General features: G+C 45.0%; 1 protein-coding gene across 1 annotated transcript in view; it reads left to right on the top strand.

Annotated features, from left to right (window-relative positions):
• The window catches only part of XPR1 (xenotropic and polytropic retrovirus receptor 1), a 159,717-nt gene that overhangs the window by 36,282 nt on the left and 96,866 nt on the right, over window positions 1-26,569 (top strand). The window contains exon 2 of the mRNA XM_077276808.1: window positions 1,707-1,758. Coding sequence (XP_077132923.1) covers window positions 1,707-1,758 — 52 coding nt within the window. The remainder of the gene's footprint in view (window positions 1-1,706; window positions 1,759-26,569) is intronic.

Here is a 26,569-nt window from a genome sequence, read left to right as displayed (position 1 = left end):
CTGCACCCCAGCCTGCCGCTCGTCCAGGGGGATGTGCTTGTGATTGACAGTTTAGACCAGTGTGAAGATTGAGCTGCTGGGCTGAACTATGTTTCCTCTACTGCTATAGACCTTGTTCATACACTGCACTTTTGCTGCAGGAAAATGATGTTCTTTATTATTACAGTTCTAATAAAGTGAATGAGATTTCTAAACCCTCATGCACATGCTGCTTTTTTTTTCTTGCAGATCTGATCCTTCAAAGCGCATGTTTACATCGGCAGTATATCAGTTGTAAATGTTATTGCAGCAGTTTTTACTTATTTAAATGGATGGGAAGAAAATGCAAGTAAAAACGCATGAAAAACATGTGTATTATGCAGATTTTTTCCTACCAGTACTCTGGTTTTTGCTACAGAACAATGTACTGTAAATACTGAACACGTGCACACACAGCAGCTCTGCCTCTGCGGTTTCGGAGGACAATAACGCCATTGAAGCTGTCTGGATGTATCCAGCTTTAGAGCAGCACTTGCAGCCTGCACCATTGAGCTTGTAAGCGCTGTGCTCCTTCTCTGGGAGGCCGACCACCTCTTATAGACTGCAGAGGTGGCCAGCAACCTAGGTAGCAAACGCTAAACTGTAGAATTAAAAATCTTTCTGTTCTTGAGTATAGAGAGGATTTTTAATAAGTTATTTGCAAAGTTGTTTATTTTTGCAATAATTTTGCCCATTTAGGATGAGGCTACCCCTTTCATAACTTTGCTTTTGGCTTTGCCTTTCCAAAGTCTGACAAAACCTATGGCAGTGCCATTTGCCTTTGTGCACTTCCATAAACGTTCCCTGCTCTGGAGTCTGGCCACGTGTATGACTCTCCAGCTTATCTTACCACTTGTATTTGCTCATGTATTTTCTTGCCAGTTCTCCAGACATTAACGTGCATTGAACTTATCAATTTCCCGGGTTTGGGATTCACATTTGGCACAGTTAAGTGCATGATAACCTTGATTCTCACATTGCATTCAGTGGATTGCCAAAACAGACAAACTAGTTAACCCACCACATTCATTATCTATTTGTGTTCTTTGCATGCTGTTGTGCAATTTTTCTTATTTCCATCCTTTTATTTGTCACCGTTTCCTTAGCATTAGAGTGGTTATTTCCAGAAGGGACTGTTAGGTGTCTGATGTTACCCATCATACTAGTTAATGGGATAAATCTACATCATGCCACATTCTCAAAGATGTTGAGCATGACCAGATAAAATGAAAAATTCACCTGTGGCATGAAGTATTAAAACAAACAAACAAGTAATACTCGCCTGTTGGAACTCATCTGGATCCAGCTTACATAGGAAGAAAAATTCACCTCTGCATCAACAACTGGACCGCTGTGGCCTATGATTGGCTGCTGCACGCAATCAGAAAAACAGCCAATGGCACGCTGATCGAGTAACCTGACTGCTGCAGCCAATCACAGGCTGCAGCGGTTTTGCTGTTGGTAGAACAGTGACGTCTTCTCTTCCTTTGTGAGTACAGACCAGGTAGCGGCCTTCCGCTGGATACTGCTGGAATAGCAATGATGACAAGTTAGTTAGTATTTTCACATATGCTTCATGTGGGCGTCCATACCCTGCTAGTTCAGTAATTGTGTGCTGTGAATTATTTGTATAGCGTTGACCTATCTTGTACCATTTCATTGACTGTGGATTTTTATTTTTTCTAAAGGCTTTCAAGGAGATGTTATATGCTGCCCAAGACCAGGCCCCATCTATAGAAGGTAAGACTCCTCTATCGGAAACTGATACATCTTAGTTTATTAACTTTGACCTGTGTCTGTAAAACCATAAATTGTGTCCTAAAGCTAGAGTGTTCTCCATAAATTAACAGGCATTGATTGAGAGACGTTTTATCACATCGGCCGTCTCTGCACTGTATAGGAGGTCACTCTACAGAGATGATCATTAATGATCGTTGTATCTGTCTGTATGATGCACAGTATCAGACCACCGCTTCTCCACAATTGTGTGCAGAGCATTTCAAGAAGGTGTCTGCTCCTCCTAACATACCATGGCATCTTCAGCTGTTGCTTGTGGGAGCTGCACTGAAAGGTCATTTCCTGTTATACTGTTGTCACTATCTCTATTTAAAGTCGAAATGTTTTATGTGTTTATATTCATCTGCCGTGAGTCTTAAAGGAACACCAAACCTAGAAATGTTCTGTTTTGTAAAGGGTTAATCCCGTCTTCATAGCTGGAATATTGTCGGATAGTGCTTGTAAAAACAACTACCTTTGCAATTCACAGTTTATTAAAATTTGCAGTGGTCTTTGACATATTAACCCTTTTTTTGTTCTGTTTACAGCTGGTTGCCTAGGAGACCGACCATTTCTGCTGTTTAGCTTGTAAGCACTGCACTGAAGCTGTCGGGGTTACGAGGTATCAACGCTTTCCTTTGATCCCAGCCAGCTTCTAAACAAGGCTTACTAGCTCAGTAGAAAACTGCGCGTAAACACCGTGCATGGTCTGTTGTCTAATAACAGTGGTCGGTCTCCAAGGTAACTAGCTGTCAACAAGTGTCGCTATCTCAAGAGCAGCTGGAAGTTTTAATAAGCTATGAATTACAAAATTTATTGTATTTAAAGCACTTCCAGAGTATACCCATATATGAGGATGGAAATATACCTTTAGTGTCCACATTTCTAAAGGACCCTATACACCGAGTAAAGTTTTCAGTACCGGCTGACCGTCCCATATGCTGAACTTTGGCTTTATCACTTGTATATGTCCTCCTTCTGCTTGTTGTAACAAATTATGGTTTTATTCAAAATAAAAAAAAATGGGTGAGCCTTACTATTTGTCAAAGCAGACATTAAACAGGACATTAAGGTTTTTGCTCTTATTTTATTCCACTTAGTATTTTCATTGTTTTTTTTTTTTTATCCACCTTTAAAGTTCCAGGGATATTTTTGTTTAATACGCCCAATATTATTTTTATGGTCTTTAACAAATGTGCCTTGCTCAAAGGATTTTGAGGCTGTTTCTTTAGGCTGCTCTGCGTAGTTACCCTGTACATAACTATTCTGACCACTTTTTACCTACCGACATGTCCTCTTTAAAATCGCCCATATTGTGGATCTGTGCCGTGCGTGAAATTTCCACACTTTGTGAGAATCCCCAAATATTACGTAGATCTTGTCTGTATATTGGGGAAATCACGCGGCATTGCATGTGCACACAACACTGACAGTCAGTATTTTTACCTCTAACAGGATTTTATTCTGGTTTCCAGCACTATCTACAGGAACTTTTGTAATTCTCTATTTTTCTTTTATCTTAAATGTCACTCCTATATTGTGGCTTATTTTAAAGGCTTGTTTCCAAACTAGTAAGTTATCCTTTATTCGTCGTTCTCTGGCAGTCCAATATACAATGAATTCATCAGAAGTAGAGTGTGCGCCTATTTGCCCCATTCATGATGAAGCTCTGCAGAACTCTGTTCCAGGGTCCTGTCCTTGAGATACCTGGGGGTCCCTTCAGTAATTCTCTAAGGCCGAGGTCACACTTGCGAGTGCGATGCGAGAAACTCTCATCAATACCCGGTACTGCCGCTGGCACTCGGACCTGAGTGTGCCACTGCATAGAAATACATGCATCCGCACTCTCCGGTCCCGAGTGCCGACGGCAGTGCCGAGTATTCATGACACTCGCAAGTGTGACCCCAGCCTTAGAGAGAATCTGTCGGAAGTTTTTTGTGATCTTATCTGAGAACTGTATAATGTTGAGACTGAGACCCTGATTCCAACAGAGTGTCACTTACTGGGATACTTGCTGCAGTTTTTATAAAATCATTGTTCTATCTGCAGGGGATTACCATTGGAGGACTTATAACGTTGATGCTATTCAATCAAATCATGCCCCCACCACTGATTGGCAGCTTTATGCCTATGCACAGTGCAGACAGAAAGCTGCTAATCAGTGCTGTGGCTGGGGATATACAGGGCTCAGCATTCCGAGACCTGATAGATCTTCAGCAGAATAAACAACAGTAATTTAAAAAAAAAAAAAAAATCAAAACTACAGCAGGCAGCCCAGTGAGTGACACATGCCTGCAATTAGGCTCTCTGCCCCTACATCATGCTGCTCTCATTTGGAGTAGCAAAAATCTGGTGATTGATTTCCCTGTTACCCTCTTTCCTATGGCTAGTAAATAATTTACTATTTTGGGACCACCCTATTAATTTACAAAAGAAGCCTAAATACTTTTATTAATATGTACCTTTCCCTAGCAACAAGAAAGGGATCATTCATTCTTTACCTTACTGTAACATTAGGATTTGGATTTGTAACCCTTTATGTATGAAATGATGTAGATTCTTCTTTCTCTTTTGCTTTTTGTGGATTTGTACCAGATATTGTGGTGTATGCATTCTGTGTGCTTTGTCTACAGCGGTGCTGCCACTGCAGGGAGTTTTCTACTTTTTCATAGTAAAGTCCACAATACAACCCTCTCCTAACAATGATCCAACGTGCCATTTGTAAATGATCTATTGCCGTCACTTACATTTGTGCTGCCTTAAATTGTTGCTCTCTGACTGTGCAAACAAAGCATCGTTAGGAGTTTAATGGAGACTGTCTATCCCGTGTGTTGCTGAGGGTCTGTTCTTCTTTCCCCCACACCTTGGCTCTCCTCGCTGCGCAGTACCAGTTTGCCGGCTCCTCTCCTGGAGGTGGTTAGCGCTGTGTCGGCAGACGGTGGATCACAGCTGTGCTGTAATAGTGGCAGGTTCGTAGGCATGTGAGAAGTATCTCGCCGTGAGCACAAGCTGTCCCCACAACGCCGACTTCAGATGCCGGAGGATGGAGCTGGTACTAGAGCTCTCGGATGCCAACTACAAAGCGCTCTTGCGTCTCTCGCTTTTTAGCCTCATTTATTCTTCTCTTGTTTTCTTCTTCCCGAATCTTTGCCATTATGAACCTTCGTCAGCGGTCACTATAAGGACGTCATTCTCCGCAGCCACAATTTATATGTCATCACATTGATAAACCTGCGAGGCGGTCTAATTTATAAACAGTCTGTGAGCGTGCTTGTACCATGATGCCCAGTTTATGCCATCCGGGAATATTTCTCAAACATCCCCTGGTGCAAAGTGAATGCATTACTGGAAGAAAATCAACAGGATCCAGACTTTTGGAGGAAAGAAGCGGCGTTGTTTATAATAGGATTTTTTTTTTCATGAGTTTACATCTGGTGCACCAGGGAATCTTTGATGTTTACCTCCCTCGGTGATTAAGGAAACGCAGGGTTTAGCTTTACAAGTTCTCATTGCTTCTTTATTTACTATCTGTGAAAATGTTTTATTTATTTTTTTCTTTTATATATTTTCATTTATACTCTTGGATAATAAACACTGTAATCCCATCGCATACCTGTGTCTTGGATCCCTGTGTAAATTGTATAGGTACCGCGAGTGGCACTGCTTCTCCCCCCCTACCCCCCCCCCCCGCTCTACAATTCTTCTGCTCATTTGGCAGATGTGCTGCCTTCTCCCCAGACTCCTTAGGATTCAGGGCGTCCAGGATGAAAGCGTGCTTGTAAATTATTCATTGTGATTATCTGCCTCGCTGCCTGGGGTCCACTGGCGATTTTCTATCTCCTGGATTTTTTTTGTTTTTTACTATTTTTGTCCCCCTCCAGCCCTTCTTTTCCACTCCCAAGGTGTTCTGGACATCGCTGAAAGAACATCAATCTTTACAGATGAGAGACGTTTGACAGGTTGAAGATGTGGACGGCTAATATTTTATTAATATTTCACAATGTCGCCTTTGTTTATCCTATAAATGTGGAAAATTCGCCCTCCCAAGTATAACAGCTAAACATGACTGCCAAAAATATACTAGAGGAACACCTCACCCGTCTAAATCCAGGCAGATGGGGCTTTGCTAGCTTGAGCAAATCTGTTGATATATCAAGCTGTGATCTGTAATTCTGTTAGGATCGGCCTGGAGATGCTGGTTTTTTTTTTTTCTTTATTCCTAAGGAAAGCTAAATTGATCATCTTGAACAATAAAGCCTCCAATCTTTAGAGAATTGAAAATACAATATGGCTGGGACTATATTAAGTTTATTGAGTTGAGAAAGCAACAGTCTCCTTTATCATAGAAAGTGGTAGCCCTCAGAACTCGCTGCGGCACTCGGGCATCATTAAAGAAACCGCACACATTAGATTTCATGCATATTTAACATATTCATGCGTTATGAATGCATTGCCATGCGCTGATATTGGATTTATCTGCTTTGTTTCGAGGCTGCGTCACATCAAAAAGCCTTGGTAAAAGAAGCCAATTAATACAGCATTTTAGAGCAAACACCATAGCCAGTCTATATAAGTTGACTTATGTTAGCGCTAATTTAGTCTACGGTGCTGTAGAAAGGATAGGAGACCTCCGTTCCTGTGTCATTTGGGGTTACAAAGGAATAACGGCATTGTCTGATGGGCATGGAAGCAACTTGACCATGGCCTGACATCTATGCTGACCCTTAACCTGTTGGATTTCATCATCCCTGGAAATGTAAGGGCTGAGGAGATGTGACCGTTCAATGTCCCTCTGTTTATTGCGATAAATTAAATAATGTAAGTTTTCGAAGTTTGCTCTGCGTCACTTGCATGGGGATTTCTGGTGCAATCATTTGCTTGGCAACGATCGAAAAGCATAGTCACCTAAACCCATCAGATCTTGGCCCACTATCTCATATGTTTGGGGGTGGAGAGGAGCCCTCCTGACTTTTCCACAGATTTTGCTTTTACCTTATCGCAGATATGATTGTCAGAACCCCCAGAAATCATAACTTCTTGTACAGTTGTCCAGCCTTTTAAAAGCATAACCTCTCCTTTGGATAGGCATCAATGGATCCATGAGGGTCTGTCTTTTGGCAGCACAGTCATTGAACTTGCTTAAAGGGGCCACACGGGTCTGATGGCAGCGCTGCACCTTCTTCAGTGTTTACGTTGGCTCGCAAACCGGTTTGTACTTGGTAATTTGAAGAGTACGGCGCAGACAAGTATGAGCAAGCCTGAGGATATGCCGTCAATGTTAAAAGGCTGGAAAAATGTTATAAATAAATTCAGTGTTGTCTGTCCATATAGGCTTGGAGAGTCGTAGTCACTGAGATGGCCTACAGTGAATAGTCACCAGATGTCCTACTTACAGCATTATAATTATCAGCACACTTTTATTATCTGATCATCTGGTTGTACTTGATAATAATCTTATAGCCATTATAAACTTTTATTGTTCAGATCCACATAGTTAAAGAAGATGTTGCAGAATTAAATATTACATGTTAAGCCCCCCATACACTTTAGATGGCTGTTGGACAGACGATCATTCAGCCGGCAGCGATCTCGCCCATCTCTCCCCTACACGCTCATCCAAGCGCTCCTGTTGTTCTCTATGAGAGAGCCACTACCTGACCTCTCTGGTGGGGCTTATCGTAGGAAAAATAAAAGGATTTTCAGTCAAGAATTGGATGTGGTGGATCTTTAACTCCCCGACAATCATTAGCCGGGACCCTCTATACCTATTGGACAGTTGGCTGAATCTGCTGACGTTCATGTAATGTCTATAAGGAGGCTTTAGAAAGATAATACTTCTTTATAGCTGCTAGTTGCGGTTTATGGCAGTGTTTTGATTCCTGGTCAGAACATCCATGTACCGTGACCAGTTCTGGTGGTCGCACATGCCCAGTAACTCTGCACCATCACCCAGATCCTCGTGTATGTGGGCATGAGAGTGATAGCTGGTATTGCACTGTCTGGATATAGAACGTGGACCTTTTTCCTGGAAAAAAAAATATATATATTTTTTCTTTACAGTGGAAATAAGCGCCTGTGTACATGGTGATTTTTCTTCGTGTGCCAGGCATGCAGAGTCAGATCGATCAGTCATTGCCTTTTAATCTAGGAAGCATAATCTCTGTTCTATCTCCTGTATTGTGCGTCTGCAGTGTGTGCAGCGATCTGGTGGTACCAGTCATCAGCTGGCAGCCACCGTCCTTCCATGTTTGTATTCCTCGTGCTCCCTCACAAGCTCGATAATTTTTCGGGTCAGTACTTTCTCTGCATACAGAATTGCATTCTAAATTGAAAACCGTATGGATCGCCGCTTAGCTGACAAGATCTAAATGTTGCATGTCTGTCTGAGGCTATACATCATCCTGAAGATAAGGAAATTCAGAGCCTTTTATTAAAAAGCTAAGTGATAAGTCCTCCATTCTAAAGGTGGGTGGTAGGCAGGGGCCGGTTCTATTGCAGAAGCCTAAGCCATCTTGGAGTCTATGTATGTAGATACTTCCCCCACTACCCCATTATGGCGATTTGCTTAGTTGGGACATGAGTTGGTTAATATAAATGTTCTGAAGGATCAGGATGATAGCATTAGTAAGCCTCTCCTTTATGGGAAGGTGGGAATCTATGAATAGAAAGCACTTAGATGTTACCATGCATGTTTACATTAAAGGTATTCTTCATGCATGATTGCTCTGACCTTGTGCATCTAGCCAAGTGATGCATGCATTTTATATCACCTGCCAGAAATGGGCCTCGTACCGCAGGGGAACAGTGTTCATGTCATGGTCTCGGTGGTCACTCATCAGGATGGTCAGGCTGATCTCCTCATTGCTCTTTGCTTCACCAGTTTGTTAGAAATTAATATTACAGTCTTTCTTATTAGCTTGGTCTAGCGGCAGGAGGTTGTTGCCCATTTCAGTGTAATGGATGGCTGACAGGTATAAGCAGTGAGAAGAGAGCGCGCCGTCAAGTCCTGGTAAAGTGCTGGACCTAAGACTTTAAGGGCATCATCTTGAACATTAGAGATGGAAAAAGGCCAATTAGCCAAAGTAGTTTTGCTATTTAATAGAATAGTATGATCTGGCTTGGAGTGGGATTTATGATTTTGTCAAAATTGCAAATGTAATGATGTCTGGATAGAGCTGAACTTTAATTTAATGTGAGTGTCCGGTTCAGAAACACCGCTTCAAATACCAATGTAAACTATTGATCGAATAGTGTCTCTCTGGCCTTAGAGAACTTGTCTTTTGCTACACTGATTAGAAGAGGAAATGCCTAAATTCCTCTATGAGAGAGCATCTTATTTTATGGTGACCCTTCTAAAAAATAGAGATCTGATGCAGTGAGGGGCCGTGGTGTAGTGATCCATCCATCACCTCTACCATTCTTCTTTTAAGACTGCAGCCCCTTGAAACGACTTGATCTGCTTAAGTCCCAAGAGTCAGACCCCCACCAACATGAAATGGATGGCTATCCTAAATACAGGCCATCGGTTTAGTCGAACTAGAACATCTCTTTATTAAGTCATCAGTAGCACACGTTTCTCCCACTGATAGTTTGTTGTAATGTATCACTTTAAATACAGATCATGTAAAGATAATGGTACTTTTTTTTTTTTTTTTTAATCAGTATTTCTACCAAATCTCCAGTATTTTCTTTTGCCGTTCCTCCATAAACAATGCTCTCCCTGATGGTCATATGTCGCTTTTCATCCATGCATTGCCATGCCCTTGGAGGTGTCCCCCTGACCCACATGTCCTTGCCTGCATGCGAGCATCCTTTCTTTGGTTTCTTTTGTGCATGTCCTTATAGGTTGCTATATAGGCACATACACTAATGTCGGTCGTTTTGGACGACGGCTAAATGAGTATGGGTGCGCCAGCTGACTGATGGTCAGGAGAGAGGTTGATCACACATGTCTGTTCTCAGACTGCCGATCACATTGTTCTCCTGGGAATGAGCCACCGACAACAGAGATGACTGTTGGCGGCTCTGTCATAGAGAACAATAATAATAATAATGGGAGTATGGGAGAGTTGGCTGAAGCATCTGCTAAAGCATTGTTCGGCTGAATGCAGTGTGTAGTGGCCAGCTCAGATCCACTGTCCTAGTAGACGTTTCAATACTTGTAGTAAGAGTTTTCCTTTTAAAGGGACTCTCTTAGCACAGAATGACTGTTCCAACAAAGTACAGGCGCTCGGTGATTCACGGTGTGGCCATTCATTAAAATGTACATTCCCACCTGCCTGGTTTCCATCGATCTCCACCTTTCTCTGGTGATATGAAGCTAGAGTTGTCAATCAAAAATGAGGGTGATGGAGAAGCAAGGAGGTGGGAATAAATGATTGGCTCCACCGTGAAGCACCGAGCAGCAGAACTTAGTTTGCACAGTCATTCTGTGCTGACAGACGCGCTCTAAGTGTACATTCCCTCTATCTCCATCCTTTGTCTTTTGATTGACAGCTCTGGAGAAGGGTGGAGATAGATGGAAAAGACCACACGGAGGATGCATCGAGCGCCTGTGCTTGGTTTCAGCACTGTCTATGCCGACAGTCCCTTTAAACCTCTTTACGTCTGAGCAGATAATGATGGCGTCAGACAATGGCCACGTGCTCGGAGTCAGGCGAGTCTTACACAAATCGGGTCTGCAGCGGGGAGAATGGGCTGTCCACAAGAACTATGAGCGGAGCGAGGTCTCAGGACATGAATATGTTGTAGCCGTGTTGTCGGAGTGCTGTCTTCCCGTCTTAGTCCTCAGAGTGCCACTAAAATAAGGAGCTGAATATTATCTACTGCTTGGATTCTTGTATCTCCAAGGCAGGAGCGCTCAGAATCTGTCACACTGAGTCTTTGCTTTAATTTCTTGTCTTATTGGTGTTCTCTAGTCCTATATGTGATATATACGGTATGTATGGCGTTTTTATAGCCCCTTTGTTGTAATAGAAGCGGCACACCGGCCTAATTCTATTATCTACGTTTCCAGCTTTAGGCCAATAATAAGAACGGCATCAATGAGGGAAGCGGTGAGGACACGGCAGTCACTGACTCCTACTACTACACCACACTAGTTCGTCCATAAATATTTTCTTTCTTTCCGTTTCTATTAATGCTTCTCCTCTTTTCCATGATTCCTCAGTTAACTTCATTACGCCCGTAGAGTTATTGGCGCCTGCTGGCTCCGCACAAGCCATGTATTTATGAGGATATTGATGTGGCGCATTGTGCCTTGTGAGAAATTGACTGTTCCTCTGCTGTGTAGGCAATGGGGCTGTGTATTTATGACCGTGCTGCATCTAGTAACACAGACACATTACACAGATTTATACCGCATCCTCAGACTATTAAATCCTATGGTTATTACCTGTACATCTGTACTGCACTCCTGGATTTTATTAACAGCTGCCATTTTGTGGGGAAAAATATTTTTCTATTTTATCTCACTGTGTCCTGATAATATCAACACCATAATATTGTTATTATTCATGGTCTTTTCTAATGATCCTAGGATGCAAAACCTCTCCTGACGTTTTTTATTTATTAAACCTTCGCTGCATAGGACCCTGTACAGATTGGATGGTTATCGCCAAGTGATTGTCCCTTACAGCTGCCTCCCATGCCCCCCATACACAGGAACGCTCATTGCCAGACTCTTCTAACCGTGGGTTATTTCTGGGGAGAACAAAAGGCTTGACATATGGTATATTTATATATTAAAAAAATAAAAATCCCCAAATTTCTTGTGAAAAAAAAAAAAAAAAAGCCAATAAACTGTTTGTTATATTAAAAAATAAAAGCTGTAGGTTTTACTTGTGTTTTAAAGCATACAAAAAACTGTGAGGAGGAAACTTTGTTCACATGCAGCATTTTTCCCATAGTTAATAAGGTGCTGCTAACGAGGAGCTCTAAGAGAAGATGCTCCATTAAGTTGTATTTACTAAAACAGAAATAAGCCTCCTGAAATATATTTTCTAAGAATTGGCCTCACGTACTCTAAAAATAAACATAAGACCCCATATACTCCTCTTTGGGGCTTGTGCACCCGACTGATTTTCTCAGATAAGTGCTATATGGATCTCACTCTTACCAATGATATTCTATGGGACTGTGATTATTATTTTTTTTTTTTCCCCCCTCCTACCAAGTGGTCCGCGGAGAAAATCTGAGAGATGTCTGAGTTTGATCTCTTGAGTGCCTGATCAAAATCTGCAACACAAGTCTATGGGTCCGTGAAAAAAAAATTGAACTGCACTCTGACATCCGAGTATGGTCCAATTTTGATGGACTCACAGAATGGAAAAACTTTTTTTTTCTCCACCCTCTCGATATCTGAGAAAAACTGATAACTCGCTGATCAAACTCTCTCACAAGAATCTGACCATTTTTCTCGGATGTGGAGACATCGTTCATGTGAACCTACCCTTATACCGGTCCCCTCACTTCCTCTTCCAGTGGTGACAGTGCATGTTTACTGCCAGGTCCGTCACCGCTGTGGGCAGTGATTAGCTGCAGTGGTCATGTTAAGTCCACACCAGAAGAGGAAATTTGGTGATCAATTGGCAGATATGGTGTTTTTGTTTTTTTTTTTCTTTTAAGTTTAACTTTTTTCATGATAGAAAATGTGTAAACTAAAAGGGGCAGACAATCCTTTTAAGGCTGTACTTTGTGTTCTCAAGGATCCAGACTATTTCTTTTAGACAGCATTTTGCATTTTTTGTTCAATACGTATTAGCATTATGTTCTGTATAATTAAAACCTGCCAAGCTTCAGCAGTCGATGTGTCCTTTATGTGGTGGCCCCTTGAGAGATCTGCAAATGTCATGCTTAGAAAGCCAGAAATGATCCCAAATCAATAGCTGGCCAGCTCGGATGGGGGAGGGGAGGCACAGTGCTACAATGTTAGTAAGTTCCTACATCGCGCTGGCACCGTCACCTCTATCTGCCTGCGTCTCCAGTAATGGCCGCATCTTTCCTGCTGCCATTACGCCGTTTCCATCCCGACAATCTCAAGGTTTCGGCTTTGTGACAATGGAGCAGGGAGCGTTGTGGGTTTTCTACATAATTGGTCTTCTCACACTGACCTCTTAAAGCAATACTACACCTGATGTACTAAGCCTGTGAAAATGCAGCTAAGAAAGGAGCCGGTAATAGAAATGTGCAGTAAATGCTTCTGGAGATTCTTGGAACAGAAGATACGTGATGTGCAATGTAATGGTCTGGGCAGATATTTGTCATGACTGGTTCTGCCGTCGGCCTCCCCCTTATTAGAGGTGGCTGATTACACTGAGCAGTAGATCATGGCTTAATATGTAATAGTGTAAGGGTAAGACACTGAGCGGATTGATATAGACGCCCTATAACTGCAGTATAGAAATCTACAGTAAAGTTGCACATTAATTTTGCGATGTTTCATCCATGGTCGGTTTTAGGTGTATGCCTCCTATGTCGGAGTACATCACCTATCACTGCTGAACGAGGTGCCTGAGACCCTGGGGACCTGGACACCCAACTGACAGGTTTGATTCTACACATTGGGCCAAAGCAATCGCGCTAGATGCGGCTGCACTCCTGTTTCTTTGTTGGAAAGGGGTCAGGGCAGGTGCAAACATCTGGTTTCTCCACATCTGAGAAAGTCTGACCGATCATGCTATTCACACAGAGTTTTATACGATATTCTCCACCTTCTCTATAATGTCAGTCCGTGAAAATCTGACCGCACTCTGATGTCGTCCGAATGCAGTCAGGTTTTTTTTTTTTACTTTTCTCTCCCCCCCCATGGACCCATAGAGTTGAATGGGTGAGTGCCATCTGATTCTTGGAGACAAATTGTGCATGCTGCAATTTTTTCCTTGTAGCAACTCGATCAGAGGAAAAGAAAATGGACATGTGCACGGCCCCATAGCGCCATCCCCTTGTTATTCTATCTGTCAAAATGACAAATCGTTCTAGTCCAAGTTATACGGTCATCTGCACATCCCTTAAAGTGTACCTGCTGCTCGGTGGGAGACCCCACTAATTGCAGAATGGGCCCATCTTTAGTTAATGAAGAGTGCCGATCAGACGCAATGACACTGCCCTCTGATGAGGCTCTTGATTTGCCGATCAGTAGGGGGTCTCTATACCCAGACCCCACTGATCAATACTTTTTTACATCTTTATTCCATGTGAAAAGCTTTATTAAACACGTTTTCTCATCAATATAAACAGGTAAAATTGCAAAGTGCTTGTAAGAATAAGCATCGTTTCAATTCTCCTTTGTAAAAATCCTCTCTGTTCTCAAGAAAAGAGATTCTATTGTTTACTACTCGTTACCTAGGTTATCGGCCACCTTTTTTGTTTGTCAGAAGTGGTCGATCTCCTAGGCACAGAGCAAATGCTTGCTGGACAGCCACAGCGTCTCTTTGCTCCTATTATGGTGTTATAAGAGGGTGCACAGATCGCAGGTATTGTTGGTATAAATGACAATATTTCGGACTGGGGATTCTTCATCGGACACGTATGGATGTAGGAAACCAGCAACAGGTAAAGGTACCTTCACACGAAACGACATTATAACGATATCGCTAGCAATCCGTGACGTTGCAGCGTCCTCGCTAGCGATATCGTTTCGTTTGACACGCAGCAGCGATCAGGATCCTGCTGTGATGTCGCTGGTCGCTGAATAAAGTCCAGAACTTTATTTGGTCGTCCGATCGCTGTGTATCGTTGTGTTTGAAAGCAAAAGCAACGATACCAGCGATATTTTACACTGGTAACCAGGGTAAACATCGGGTTACTAAGCGCAGGGCCGCGCTTAGTTACCCGATGTTTACCCTGGTTACTAGCGTAAAATGTAAAAAAAACAAACAGCACATACTCACATTGCGTCCCCTGCAGTCTGCTTCCTCCTCTGACTCAGCGCCGCAAAGTGAAAGTGAAAGCAGCACAGCGGTGACGTCACCGCTCTGCTCTCACTGTACGGCGCTCAGTCAGTCAGGAAGTGGACGCAGGGGGACGTGAATGTAAGTATGTGCTGTTTGTTTTTTTTAGATTTTACGCTGGTAACCAGGGTAAACATCGGGTTACTAAGCGCGGCCCTGCGCTTAGTTACCCGATGTTTACCCTGGTTACCAGGGGACCTCGGCATAGTTGATCGCTGGAGAGCGGTCTGTGTGACAGCTCTCCAGCGACCAAACAGCGACGCTGCAGCGATCGACATCGTTGTCGCTATCGCTGCAGCGTCGCTTCGTGTGAAGGTACCTTAATACCCAAGGAGTCATAGGAAGGTATGTGGAGCCTGATAGGTACGTAGGTGGAAATCCACAGTTTGACACCTACATTCACAGCACATTTTTTAGCACAGAGCTTACAATGTAACTTTATCCCTGCAGAATCGGTGTGAAGTCCACTGGTAAGAATCCTAGAACCCTGGACATGAATCCACCTGTAAAGTAAAGCCTGGGTAACTGTAATGTTCTGTGGTTAGATTGCTCTCCTGCCGTGTATGGAGATAACATTAGACGCCGCATGGTGCCACTCCGCACAAGTTTTGGGTGCACAATAAGCTTTAGCTAACTTCTAAACGTGTGCACAATTTAGCATTTGTTCTGGTCTGTTGGCATTACATCACTGTAAATAATGGATGAGATATGGTAATTTTTGGGGATAAATTTCCCCCGTGAATAAGCGTCATGCCAGCATTAAAATGGGATGACTGCAGGAGTTGTTTCTGCTCCATATTTCTTTAAATGTGCTGTAAGGCGAACGGCTGCAGCGAATAATCTGAGGTTTTACTAACCAGGAAATAATGGCTAAAAAAAGAGAAGTATATGAAAACCTTATTAAATGAAGCCATATTCCATATTGGAAAGCCGTCCCGAATTCTGCGTACACTGACATGTTACTGCCAGGGACGGGAACAGCCGTAGTAATAGAGTTTATATCCGTGGAGCGTTCTCTTTATTGGCAGGTTATAAGAGCATCGGTAAAGGTGCTCCACAAACGCGCTGGTGTTTTCACTGATGGCCTAAGCTTTGGATCTTAAAAAATGTTTCCGTGGTTGTCGCATCAGGGAGGGGTAGAAAAGAATTTTTGTGCACAAATTGTTCCATTGGATCCAATTATAATGACCAATTTGTTCTTAGTCAATCAACTGGCCGTTTTGGTGTATTCGTTAGCTTTTTTTTAGCTCTTTTTATCTTGTTCCTGTGTTAGAATGTGAATAAACATCCTAGGCAGAGGTATCAAAGGTGGAGAGGGCACCGTAGCGGAGCTCCCACCAAATGCAGTACATACAGGCACATAGTGGGCATGTACCGTAACCAGCAGACGTATGGCTGTGGCTGTTAAAAGGGTTTTTCCACGTTTTGGCAACACATTTTTATTTTTCTACTTACATACATGTAAATACAAATGTAAATGGGGCTAATTGTTTTTCGTTTGGGTTCCATTAACAATTTGTAATGTTAATGGCACCCTATAATGGTCTTCTAGGGAGATGTTTTTTTAAACCAAAGACTTCATCAAAGTTGAATGTTAAATAAAGTGAATGGCAAATAAAAGCCAAATAGATTTCAAAATGTTGGACTAACTGCAAAAATTTCTATGCTTTAAAGGCCTACATTTAGGTGAAAAAAAAAATGTTCCCACAGGTGGACAAATCACCACTTAGATACCGCAGCTCCTATTGTGTCCCCTTGCAAAAGCAATTGTATTATACCTAAAAGTTACCTACTGAAGGGCCCCTATGGCTGCCTTCTTGGTACTCCTCTGAGCCATAGGCTGAGCTCAATAGGAGACCATGATTTTTCGTATATACTGCAATTATAAAGTATCGCTGTAGCACAAGCCCTCATACAACTATGTCGATGGAGAAATAAAAATGTTCTCACCCTTGGAAGAAGATGAAGAAACGAAAGAAAGACCAAAAATGCTAAATTACCTTGTCATTAAGAGGTTAAAGAGCCAGTGTTATGTAATGTACCTGTAGTCCGTTTTTAGGTCTTTCTACTATAAGGTCAGCTGTTTTGCTCCAAACAGTGACCAACATTTACTAAGGTGGCTACATAATTGTGTGGCTACTGATAAACTTAAAGGTGCATTATCATGAAAAAATGATGTTTATATTGTTGGGTGCATCTTTAAACATGGGTGGTCTCCGAGTATTTCAGCATGCTCGGAGATTTAGTTTGTCTCCGTAGCTGCATGATTTGCGTCTGCTAGCCAGCCTGAGTACGTGTGGGGGTTGCCTGTTTGTTAGGAAATCTTCATATGTATTCAGGCTGTCTAGCAGCCACAAATCATGCAGCTACGGAGACAGAAACTACGGTAAATCTCCGAGCATGCCGAAATACTCAGAGGACACCCAAGCGTGCTCGGGAAATCTGGAGTAACGAGTATACTCGCTCATCACTAGAGGCCATGTCGTAAGCTCATGTGCCCGTGTATTGTATATACCTAACACTGTGCACTCCTTTCTCCAGCATTGTGTGTCCTTGTGATCTGTTTGTCCTTTGCAAACAAGACATTCTGCTTTTGTAGACCTGGTTAACTTGGCAAACAATACAATTGTATTGAATAATAGCATTCTCTGTTTTCTGGCATACCTCCCAACTTTGACAGACGGGAAGGATAGGTATCGCATAGTATGCCACAGCTATTTTTACTTTGTGATAAACCACTAATCTAACCTCTCCGTCCTTTTTAATATGCGCCAAAATTTTGTTCCTAATGAAGCCCGTTAGCGTTCCCACACAAAATGATGCTTCCACAGTGCCCCCCCACAGTTTGATGCCCTTAAAGTGCCCCATACAAACAGTATGATGCTCCCACAGTGCATCCTCCCACACAGTATGATGCCCCCACACAGTATATTACCCCACACAGTATGATGCCCCCACACACTATGATGCCCCACACAGTATGTTACCCCACACAGTATGGTGCCACTCACAGTATGATGCCCCCCCCCACACGGTATGATGCCCCCCCCACACACGGTATGATGCCCCCCCACACACGGTATGATGCCCCCCCACACACGGTATGATGCCCCCCCACACACGGTATGATGCCCCCCCACACACGGTATGATGCCCCCCCCACACGGTATGATGCCCCCCCCACACGGTATGATGCCCCCCCCACACGGTATGATGCCCCCCCACACGGTATGATGCCCCCCCACACGGTATGATGCCCCCCCACACGGTATGATGCCCCCCCACACGGTATGATGCCCCCCCACACGGTATGATGATCCTCGCAGTCGTCCTGGTTCATTATGATGTCCTACAATATCCGACACACACTGATGCCCCCATACTCCTCTCTGCACAGTGTGATGTACCCCAGAGTGCCCCCACAGAAACATCCCCTTTGTCTGTGTGCTCGGTCACCTCCCTGCTCCTCTGCTGCTGACCTGGCTTCTGCCGTCCTCTCATGTGACCCCAAATTTGGGACTGTGCCGCTGGGTCCAGGATTATAGGGTGTTATGATTTGTGGACAAATCACTCATTCACTAAAAACTAAGCCGTGAGCATTAAGGCCCCGTCTCACACAGCGACGCTGAAGCGATACAGACAACGATGCTGATCGCTGCAGCGTCGCTGTGTGGTCGCTGTGTGGTCGCTGGGGAGCTGTCACACAGACAGCTCTCTCCAGCGACCAACGACCAGGGGAACGACTTCGGCATCGTTGAAACTGTCTTCAACGATGCCGAAGTCCCCCTGCAGCACCCGGGTAACCAGGGTAAACATCGGGTTACTAAGCGCAGGGCCGCGCTTAGTAACCCGATGTTTACCCTGGTTACCAAAAAAAACAAACAGTACATACTCACCATCTGTTGCCCGTCAGGTCCCTTGCCGTCTGCTTCCTGCTCTGACTGAGCCGCCGTACAGTGAGAGCAGAGCGCAGCGGTGACGTCACTGCTGTGCTCTCACTTTGCGGCGCTCAGTCAGAGCAGGAAGCAGACGCCAAGGGACCTGACGGGCAACAGATGGTGAGTATGTAGTGTTTGTTTTTTTTTACATTTACGCTGGTAACCAGGGTAAACATCGGGTTACTAAGCGCGGCCCTGCGCTTAGTAACCCGATGTTTACCCTGGTTACCAGTGAAGACATCGCTGGATCGGTGTCACACACACCGATTCAGCGATGTCAGCGGGACCTCAACGACCAAAAAAAGGTCCAGGCCATTCCGACACGACCAGCGATCTCGCAGCAGGGGCCTGATCGCTGGTACGTGTCACACATAGCGAGATCGCTACTGAGGTCGCTGTTGCGTCACAAAACTTGTGACTCAGCAGCGATCTCGCTAGCGATCTCGCTATGTGAGACTGGGCCTTTAGACTATTTGGCAGATCACTTCCAGTTGCTTTTTTATGTCTCTTATTGGTGGAAACCTGAATCCTAGAAGATTACTTTTGTGTGCCTGAACAAACTGATGATAGCGGCACTAGAAGTCTCTGCAGGCTCCTGCTCTGATAAAACAAAATGTACATTTAATATCAGATTTTGTTGTTGTTGGTACGTCTCAGTGCTTTTTTACCCACCGCAAAACTTCACACTAAAGTCCTGAGAAGTCACATTATAGAGATGCAGCGCCCCAGAGTTCTGGTCGTTGCAGTAATGTCGTTCTTCCACCAGGGGGAGTGATATTACGTCTGATGGCAATAAAGGAGATCTTCCTACCAGGTATCACAAACCATACACCACACTTCACACTCCAGACTACCAGGGGGAGCCTTGCTCCTATCTACTAGGGCACTCCTCACAATTAGGTAAAACTGGTGGGCTGGATAGAAAGTTAGTCAGAGGCTGACTGGGCTTTGCCCAGGGAACACCTGTCAGGCAGACAGGGGGAAAGGAGGAACATCTGAACTGCAGACAGAGGGTCCCTGACAGGGGTGGGATCCTGTTGGAGGCCTAGATAGAAGGCTACGGAGCTGCGCCTACCCCACGTGCGGCAGCATCCTAAGAAAGGACACGAAGAAAATTGTATTGTAGCGGGTAAGAAACGAAGTCATAGCACAAGGAGATAAAACCAGAGGGAGTTCTGCCCTGTAATAGGCTGCCTCCTTCTGAGGCGCAGAAGCCGGTGGCCGTAACACCGAGGGAGCCACCGTCTCCAAGCCTTGCTCCAGAGACCGGCAGGACAGTCAATTCCACGTTGGCTGCCTGACCTTATACCCAGGAGGCACTGTGGCAATTGTGGGGGCCGGAGCGTCTCTAGGGTCCCTGTATAAAGCCTCAGGCCATCAGTCATATGGGTTTGTCCTATCCATACCATGTGGGGGATAGAGAGGAAGACATAACATCTAGAACATCTACAACAGTTGTGAGGACCTTACCGAGAAGCTCAGCAGGGAGGTACTACAATACCCAGGCGCTAGAGGAAGGCTACTGATTTCCACCTGGATAAGGGGACTCTGGATTTGCCTTCGGACCGGCTGGACTCTGCCTGCCCTGTGGTCAGTACCCTGGACTGTGGATGCTGAAGTCTTCAGTAAAGGTAAAGAGACTGCACCCTTGTGTCCTCGTTATTCACTGCACCTCTCACCATCCACCGTCTACACTCTGGGAAGCCCTGGGGATACACTTCACCTGTGGGAAGGTATACCATCTCAGCTGCCATCACATCACCCCAGCGGACCCCTAAGCAGCGTCGGTCACCCTGACCGAATACCACAGGTGGCGTCACGAACATTTCCCCTTTAAAGACCTTTCCCAAAACCATAAAAACTCTTTCCTTTATTGGACACCCCTCAAAGGGACACAGACCGGGTCGAGCCACCGTGACATCCCCCGAACCGAAGGACCCAGTGCCGAGTACCCCATTGCCCTTACGTGGGGGCGCTCCAGAGAGATACTGACATGATTGCACATATGCGGTAATAAAGTAGTTGTACTTTTAAGTAATAAATACCTAGCTGCCACAAATGTGATAAAATAAAAAACAATAAACCAGTTCCCCATCTCATGACTGCTAAAGCTAGCAGCTGGCGAGGAAGACCCGAGCATCGGCCCGATGGAGACGCGGATTCCAGTGATGAGTGTTGTGGTATTTTCTTCTATTCCAACTTTAATAATCATGTCATTGAAAATTTGGATGCCTATAGTGTTTGATAACCTTAAAGGGGCTGTCCAATTAAAAAAACAGATCACCTATTCATGTGATAGGTGAGAAATGTATGATTGCTGGGACCTCCACTTATTGCAAAAATTGGGGTCCTAAAGTCCCCTGTGTAATATATTAATGTGAGACCCCCCCCGCTCAATACATGGTCTATAGTAGTGGTTATCGCACATGCTCATTACCGATATATTCACATCGGGGACTTCAGGACCCCATTCTTGGGATGGGTTAGGATAAGCAGCCGGACCTCACTGATGGGTAAGTGTATTTTTTTTTTTTTATAAACTGCCTTTATAGTAGAAGCGTCCAGTTTATGTAGAGGTGAAATAAGCTTTTTATTTTTCCCCACCTTTTGCTGTACACTAATGACCTTCCATTTTGCATTTCTTGATTCTTCTGTACCCATGTTCATGCCATCAGTTTTCTGCAGGGCTGTAACTCGCACGTCCCCAAATCTTCCAGATAATGAGGCAGATTCCCAGGTGAGCAGTGTGTAAGGATCAAGGAAGCTGCGATTTAATTCCAGCCCATTATCCCGTGTTCTGATTAATTGTTCCATGCTATTAACCCCTCCTGGGGCTGCCATCCCCCCATCAGAGCCTGCCACCCGCCTCATCCCCTCCCTGGCTCACATCAGGCTGCTTTGTCTGGCGAGCTCATTAATTCCTGAGCTGCATAGGACGGCACCATTTGCATCACGATTGCCTCTTTAAGAAAGGTCATGGGACATGAGAGGTGATGCCTAGAAGTGAGTGCTCTGAAAACATTGGCTGTATCCTCCCTATACTCTGGGTGTAAGTGATGTGGCGGGCTCTCTGATGAAGATGAGGGGGTCAACAAGCGTCACTGAAGACGTGTCGGAGAGCCATTAGGCTAGGTAGTAAATCCTATTATTCCTCTGCCCGAGCGCCTCTCACACCTTTTATATATTGTGCCCATGTTGGGAGTTGTCAGTGAATTTACAGAATTCAGCTAGCACACATTTTTTTCCCCTTTTTTTTAATTCCTTGTTGTGAGCGAGGAACTAATCAGACCAAATAAGTTCAGAATGCAAAGTGTTTTTTTTTTTTTTTTTTAAATCCCTAGACATGGCATATTGCAGAAAGTCTTGCCGGCTGTACGGAGACACTTTGCATCTATCACCTTTCAGTCTAGACCCATCATTAAAATAACCTTGAAGTAGAGCAGATTTGTTTTTAGAGCATTGCTAGTGGCCAAGTGGCACTTGGATAAACATTTATATATATTTTAGGCTATATGTATATATGGAGGCTATATGGCTGCCTTACAGCATTTTTCTGTTGCGTTATGTTCATTGACTTTCTCTTCATGTGGTATGTGATAGTAAAAGAAACTGTACAAAATTAGTTATGCCGAGGTCTAGTTTGGGAGCCCTAGAATGGAGCCTTAAGAGGGTTGTGCTTCAAATAAATGACATAATTAATAGATCTTGAAATAAGTTCCACAATTTTGATACGTTTTTTAAAATGTTCCTGTGCTGAGACAATCTTGTAAATGTGCCCCTGCTGTGTACTGTGTAATGGCTGTGTCTGACCCTGTAGAGCTGCTCCAGTTCATGGTCGGCACATACCACAGCTCTTTCCGGCTTGGGCCCAATGTCTAGTAAGGGAGTAATGTCCTGCTCTGGCTCACAGAATGTGAAGGCTGCAGCAGATATGTGACATGCCCCAATATGAAGCTAGCGTGGTGGTATAGATGGGGTCCAGTAGTTATACATTAATGCAGTGGCAGGCATATTGGTGCAACTTGTTTAACCACCCAGGGGCCCAAGAGGTAAAGGGGCCCACTTCTCCTCCAAAGCAGCAAGGAGCTTCTGTGTTACACAGAACTATTGGTTGCAGAGGGGCCCATATTCTGTTCTTACACAGTGGTCCTTTTTTTGTCTGTGTGTACGACACTATTTTAATGTATGAAAATGTTGTGGACAATCTCTTTACAAACGATGTCCACCACAAAGACAAACAACAATAAATCAGATCAATAAATGCTCCTCTTCTCACGTTCAGTCAATAAAATGTGCTGTTTTCTCTAGTCACCTTCCACGACGGCATATGGAGGTTGTCTCTTTGCCCTAATGGGGAACAGGAAACACAGAGGTTAAAAGGACCTCCCACCTCCCACTTGCCAGTGTCTTTCCTGTTCCCCATGGGACAGGGAGAGGTTTTCTTCATGTGCTGTAGTGGCCGGTGGCTACGGTACCTTAATTGCAGGCGCTGCCTGTCTAGCCGGGCAGCAGATGGTCGCCTCTGGCCTCCTCCTTGTGCTGCTCCCGTCGTCCTGCTCGCAGGTCCTCGGGACCCCCTCCCGGCCTTCCCGCGCCCCCACGAGGGCAAAGCAGGCCTGGGTTCCCTGACCGGGCTCCTCCTGGAGCTGCCCGGCGTCCTCCTCCTCCATGCTGCCGGCTCAGCGTTCCGGAAGTGACGACGGCGGTTCGCGCGCGTCACTTCCGGTTTCTTCATACACTCAGAAGCCGGTACTTCCGGGTTTCGCCGGCCGGCGTGTCGGACCGCACAGCTCCCTCACCTGGATCCTGGAGGGGGAGGGGGATTAATCGCTGGAGCAGGTGCTAGGACGGCGTCCATAAAAGCCTGCTGAACCACCACTGAGGTAAGGCTATCTCCTTCAGTATGGATGGTTCTTCATGCCCCGTATCTGCGGAGCCCAGCGCCACCCCTGCCTCTGTAAGTGTTGCAGGGATGGGATCCGGGAGGAGTGTAGCAGGGGTTAGAAGTCCTCACCCCTCTCTCCCTTATATATTTCAGGGAGAAAAACCTGCCCCTAAAGGTGCCTATAGGAAAAAGTGCCCTATCTGTTCCACTAAATGTCCTCTTAACTGGGACAAGAAACTCTGTCAGTCATGTACCGACAGAATAATAAGAGCTGAGCAGCCATCATTGCTGGATGAGATTCGCTCACTGGTGAAACAGGAGGTACAATCTTCTCTGGCAGCTTTTACACCTCCACCCCCACCTCCATCTCCGCAACCACAACCTCATTCCCCGGCTAAGAAGAGGAAGATTCAGGTTGTGGAATCCGACTCTGATTCGGACCTCTCTCATGCCTCATCTGTGGGTTGGGAGGATCCAAGATCACCTAAAGCTGAGGTCAGGAAGTACCTTTTTTCCTCAGACTATATTGAGGATCTAGTCTCTGCCGTACGTAATACCATGGGACTAGAAGAGGAACCTGTACCGCAGTCCATACAGGATCAGATGTTTGGTGATCTTTCATCAGAGAAGAGAGTGGGCTTCCCAGTTCATCCCAATATTATCAGTATGATTAATCAGGAATGGGAACTACCTGAGAGGCGTCTCAGTACCCCTTCAGAAATGAAGCACAGATTTCTGCTTGAGGATGACCTTAAATTAGATATTCCCAAGGTCGATGTGCAGGTGGCTAGAGTCGCCAAGCGAACTGCACTCCCCTTTGAGGATTCTTCTCAATTGAAGGATCCCATGGATAGAAAAATTGAAAGTCTCCTCAGAAAATCATGGGAAACTTCTGCATCTGTCCTTAAGGCTAACGTCGCCTCCACCTGTGTGGCTAGAGCCCTCTCCTGCTGGCTCGAAAAATTAGAGAATCACGTATCTCAAGGTACCTCAAGAGGCGAGATATTGGATTCCCTACCCATTCTGCACAAAGCTACAGGGTATTTGGCGGACGCTTCTCTGGAATCTGTAAGAGTCGCCGCCAGATCCCTGGTACTTTCCAACTCTGCCAGAAGAGCCCTCTGGCTTAAACTATGGAGTGGGGATATTACCTCTAAATCTAAACTCTGCACCATACCCTTTAAAGGAGACTACGTCTTTGGTCCTGCCCTAGACGATATTCTCGATAAAGCCACTGACAAAAAGAAAGCGCTCCCCGAGCAAAAACAGCCTAGGAAACGTTTTTTTCGTGGCCCACAACCTCAGCCCTCTCAAGCAAGAGGCAAAGGAAAAACCGGCAGGTGGAGCTATGCAAAGGGTAGGGGAAAGAATATTTTTGTCTCGCAACAGCAGCAGCAACAACAGTCCCAGCAGGACAAACAATGACTCCGACCCGGTGGGGGGAAGACTCTCAAGATATGTGGATCAGTGGGAGGATATCACCAGCTCCCACTGGGTTCTCAATATCATCAAGGAGGGCCTGTTAATAGAGTTAATTTCTCCCCCACCTCAGGGTCTAAAAGTCACTTCCCTTCCATCATCAAGGGATCGCAGCCTATTGTCTTTAGGTCTCAGAGACCTGATCAAATCAAATGTAATTTCCCCAGTCCCACAATCAGAGTGGGGAAAAGGTCACTACTCCCGACTCTTCCTGGTCCCCAAACCTTCGGGAGACGTCCGGATTATTATAAACTTAAAGGGTCTGAACCAGCACGTGAAGTATCGCAAATTCAAGATGGAGTCCATAAGATCTGCGATTCCTCTGATAGAACATCACTCTTTTATGGCTACCATCGATCTCAAGGATGCGTATTTCCACATCCCTATTCACCCGAGACACAAGAAATATCTCAGGTTTGCGATACAGGGGAGTCATCGGGTGGAGCACTATCAGTTTGGAGTCCTTCCCTTCGGCATTTCATCAGCACCGAGGGTGTTCTCCAAGGTGATGGCAGAAGTAGTGTCATTCATCCGAAAACAAGGTGTCTGTATAGTGCCCTATTTGGACGATCTTCTGATAGTAGCTTCCACCGAGACAATCCTGATATCCCATGTGTCTACCACCCTAGACGTCCTGAGATCCCTAGGTTGGATTCCAAACCTACAAAAATCTCAGCTTCAACCTGCAAAAACCAGGAGATTTCTAGGAGTAATGCTGGACTCAGCAAGACAAATGTCCTTCCTCCCGGACGATCACAGACTTCCCCTCCTAACAAAAATCAGGAAGTTCAAAGAAATGAGGTCCCCTACTCTGCGAGAGGGAATGTCGCTGTTGGGCTCCATGACAGCCTGCATACAGTCGGTGGCTTGGGCTCAAGCTCACTCAAGGACTCTTCAAGCCCACATTCTAGACAACTGGGATGGTCGACCTGGCACTCTTACCAAGAGGATCCACACTCCGGGCAGAGTGAAAGCCTCTTTAACATGGTGGATGAAACCCAGGAACCTTCTGAAAGGAGTATCCTGGATTCAGTCCCCTCTAACCACCATCAAAACAGATGCCAGCAAGAGGGGCTGGGGAGCCATAGTAGACCATGTCCCCTATCAGGGCCAGTGGAGTCAATCGGTTTCCGAGAAATCATCAAATTTCAGGGAGCTCAAAGCTGTGGAAGAGACCCTGCTAGCGGCAAGTCGTCAGATTTCGGGTCAACATGTACAGATATACTCGGACAACATGACCACGGTGGCCCATATCAGGCACCAGGGCAGTACAAGAACCCTCAGTCTAATAAAGATCTCCGCTCGAATCTTTTCTTGGGCCGAAAAGCACCTACTATCCCTGACAGCAATCCACCTCAAGGGAACTACAAATATTCAGGCAGACTACCTAAGCCGACAGGAAATCCATCCTGGCGAGTGGAGCCTGGATCCTCAAACATTCAACATGTTGATACACAGATGGGGTCATCCAGACGTCGACCTCTTCGCCTCTCACCAGAACGCAAAGGTCGAAACCTTTTTTT

Source organism: Ranitomeya variabilis, chromosome 8 (genome assembly GCF_051348905.1).
Source record: "Ranitomeya variabilis isolate aRanVar5 chromosome 8, aRanVar5.hap1, whole genome shotgun sequence".
In the NCBI taxonomy this organism is placed as follows: Eukaryota; Metazoa; Chordata; class Amphibia; order Anura; family Dendrobatidae; genus Ranitomeya; species Ranitomeya variabilis.
The sequence above is the reverse complement of the archived record's forward strand: the minus strand, read 5'-3'. Positions and strand labels throughout refer to the sequence as shown.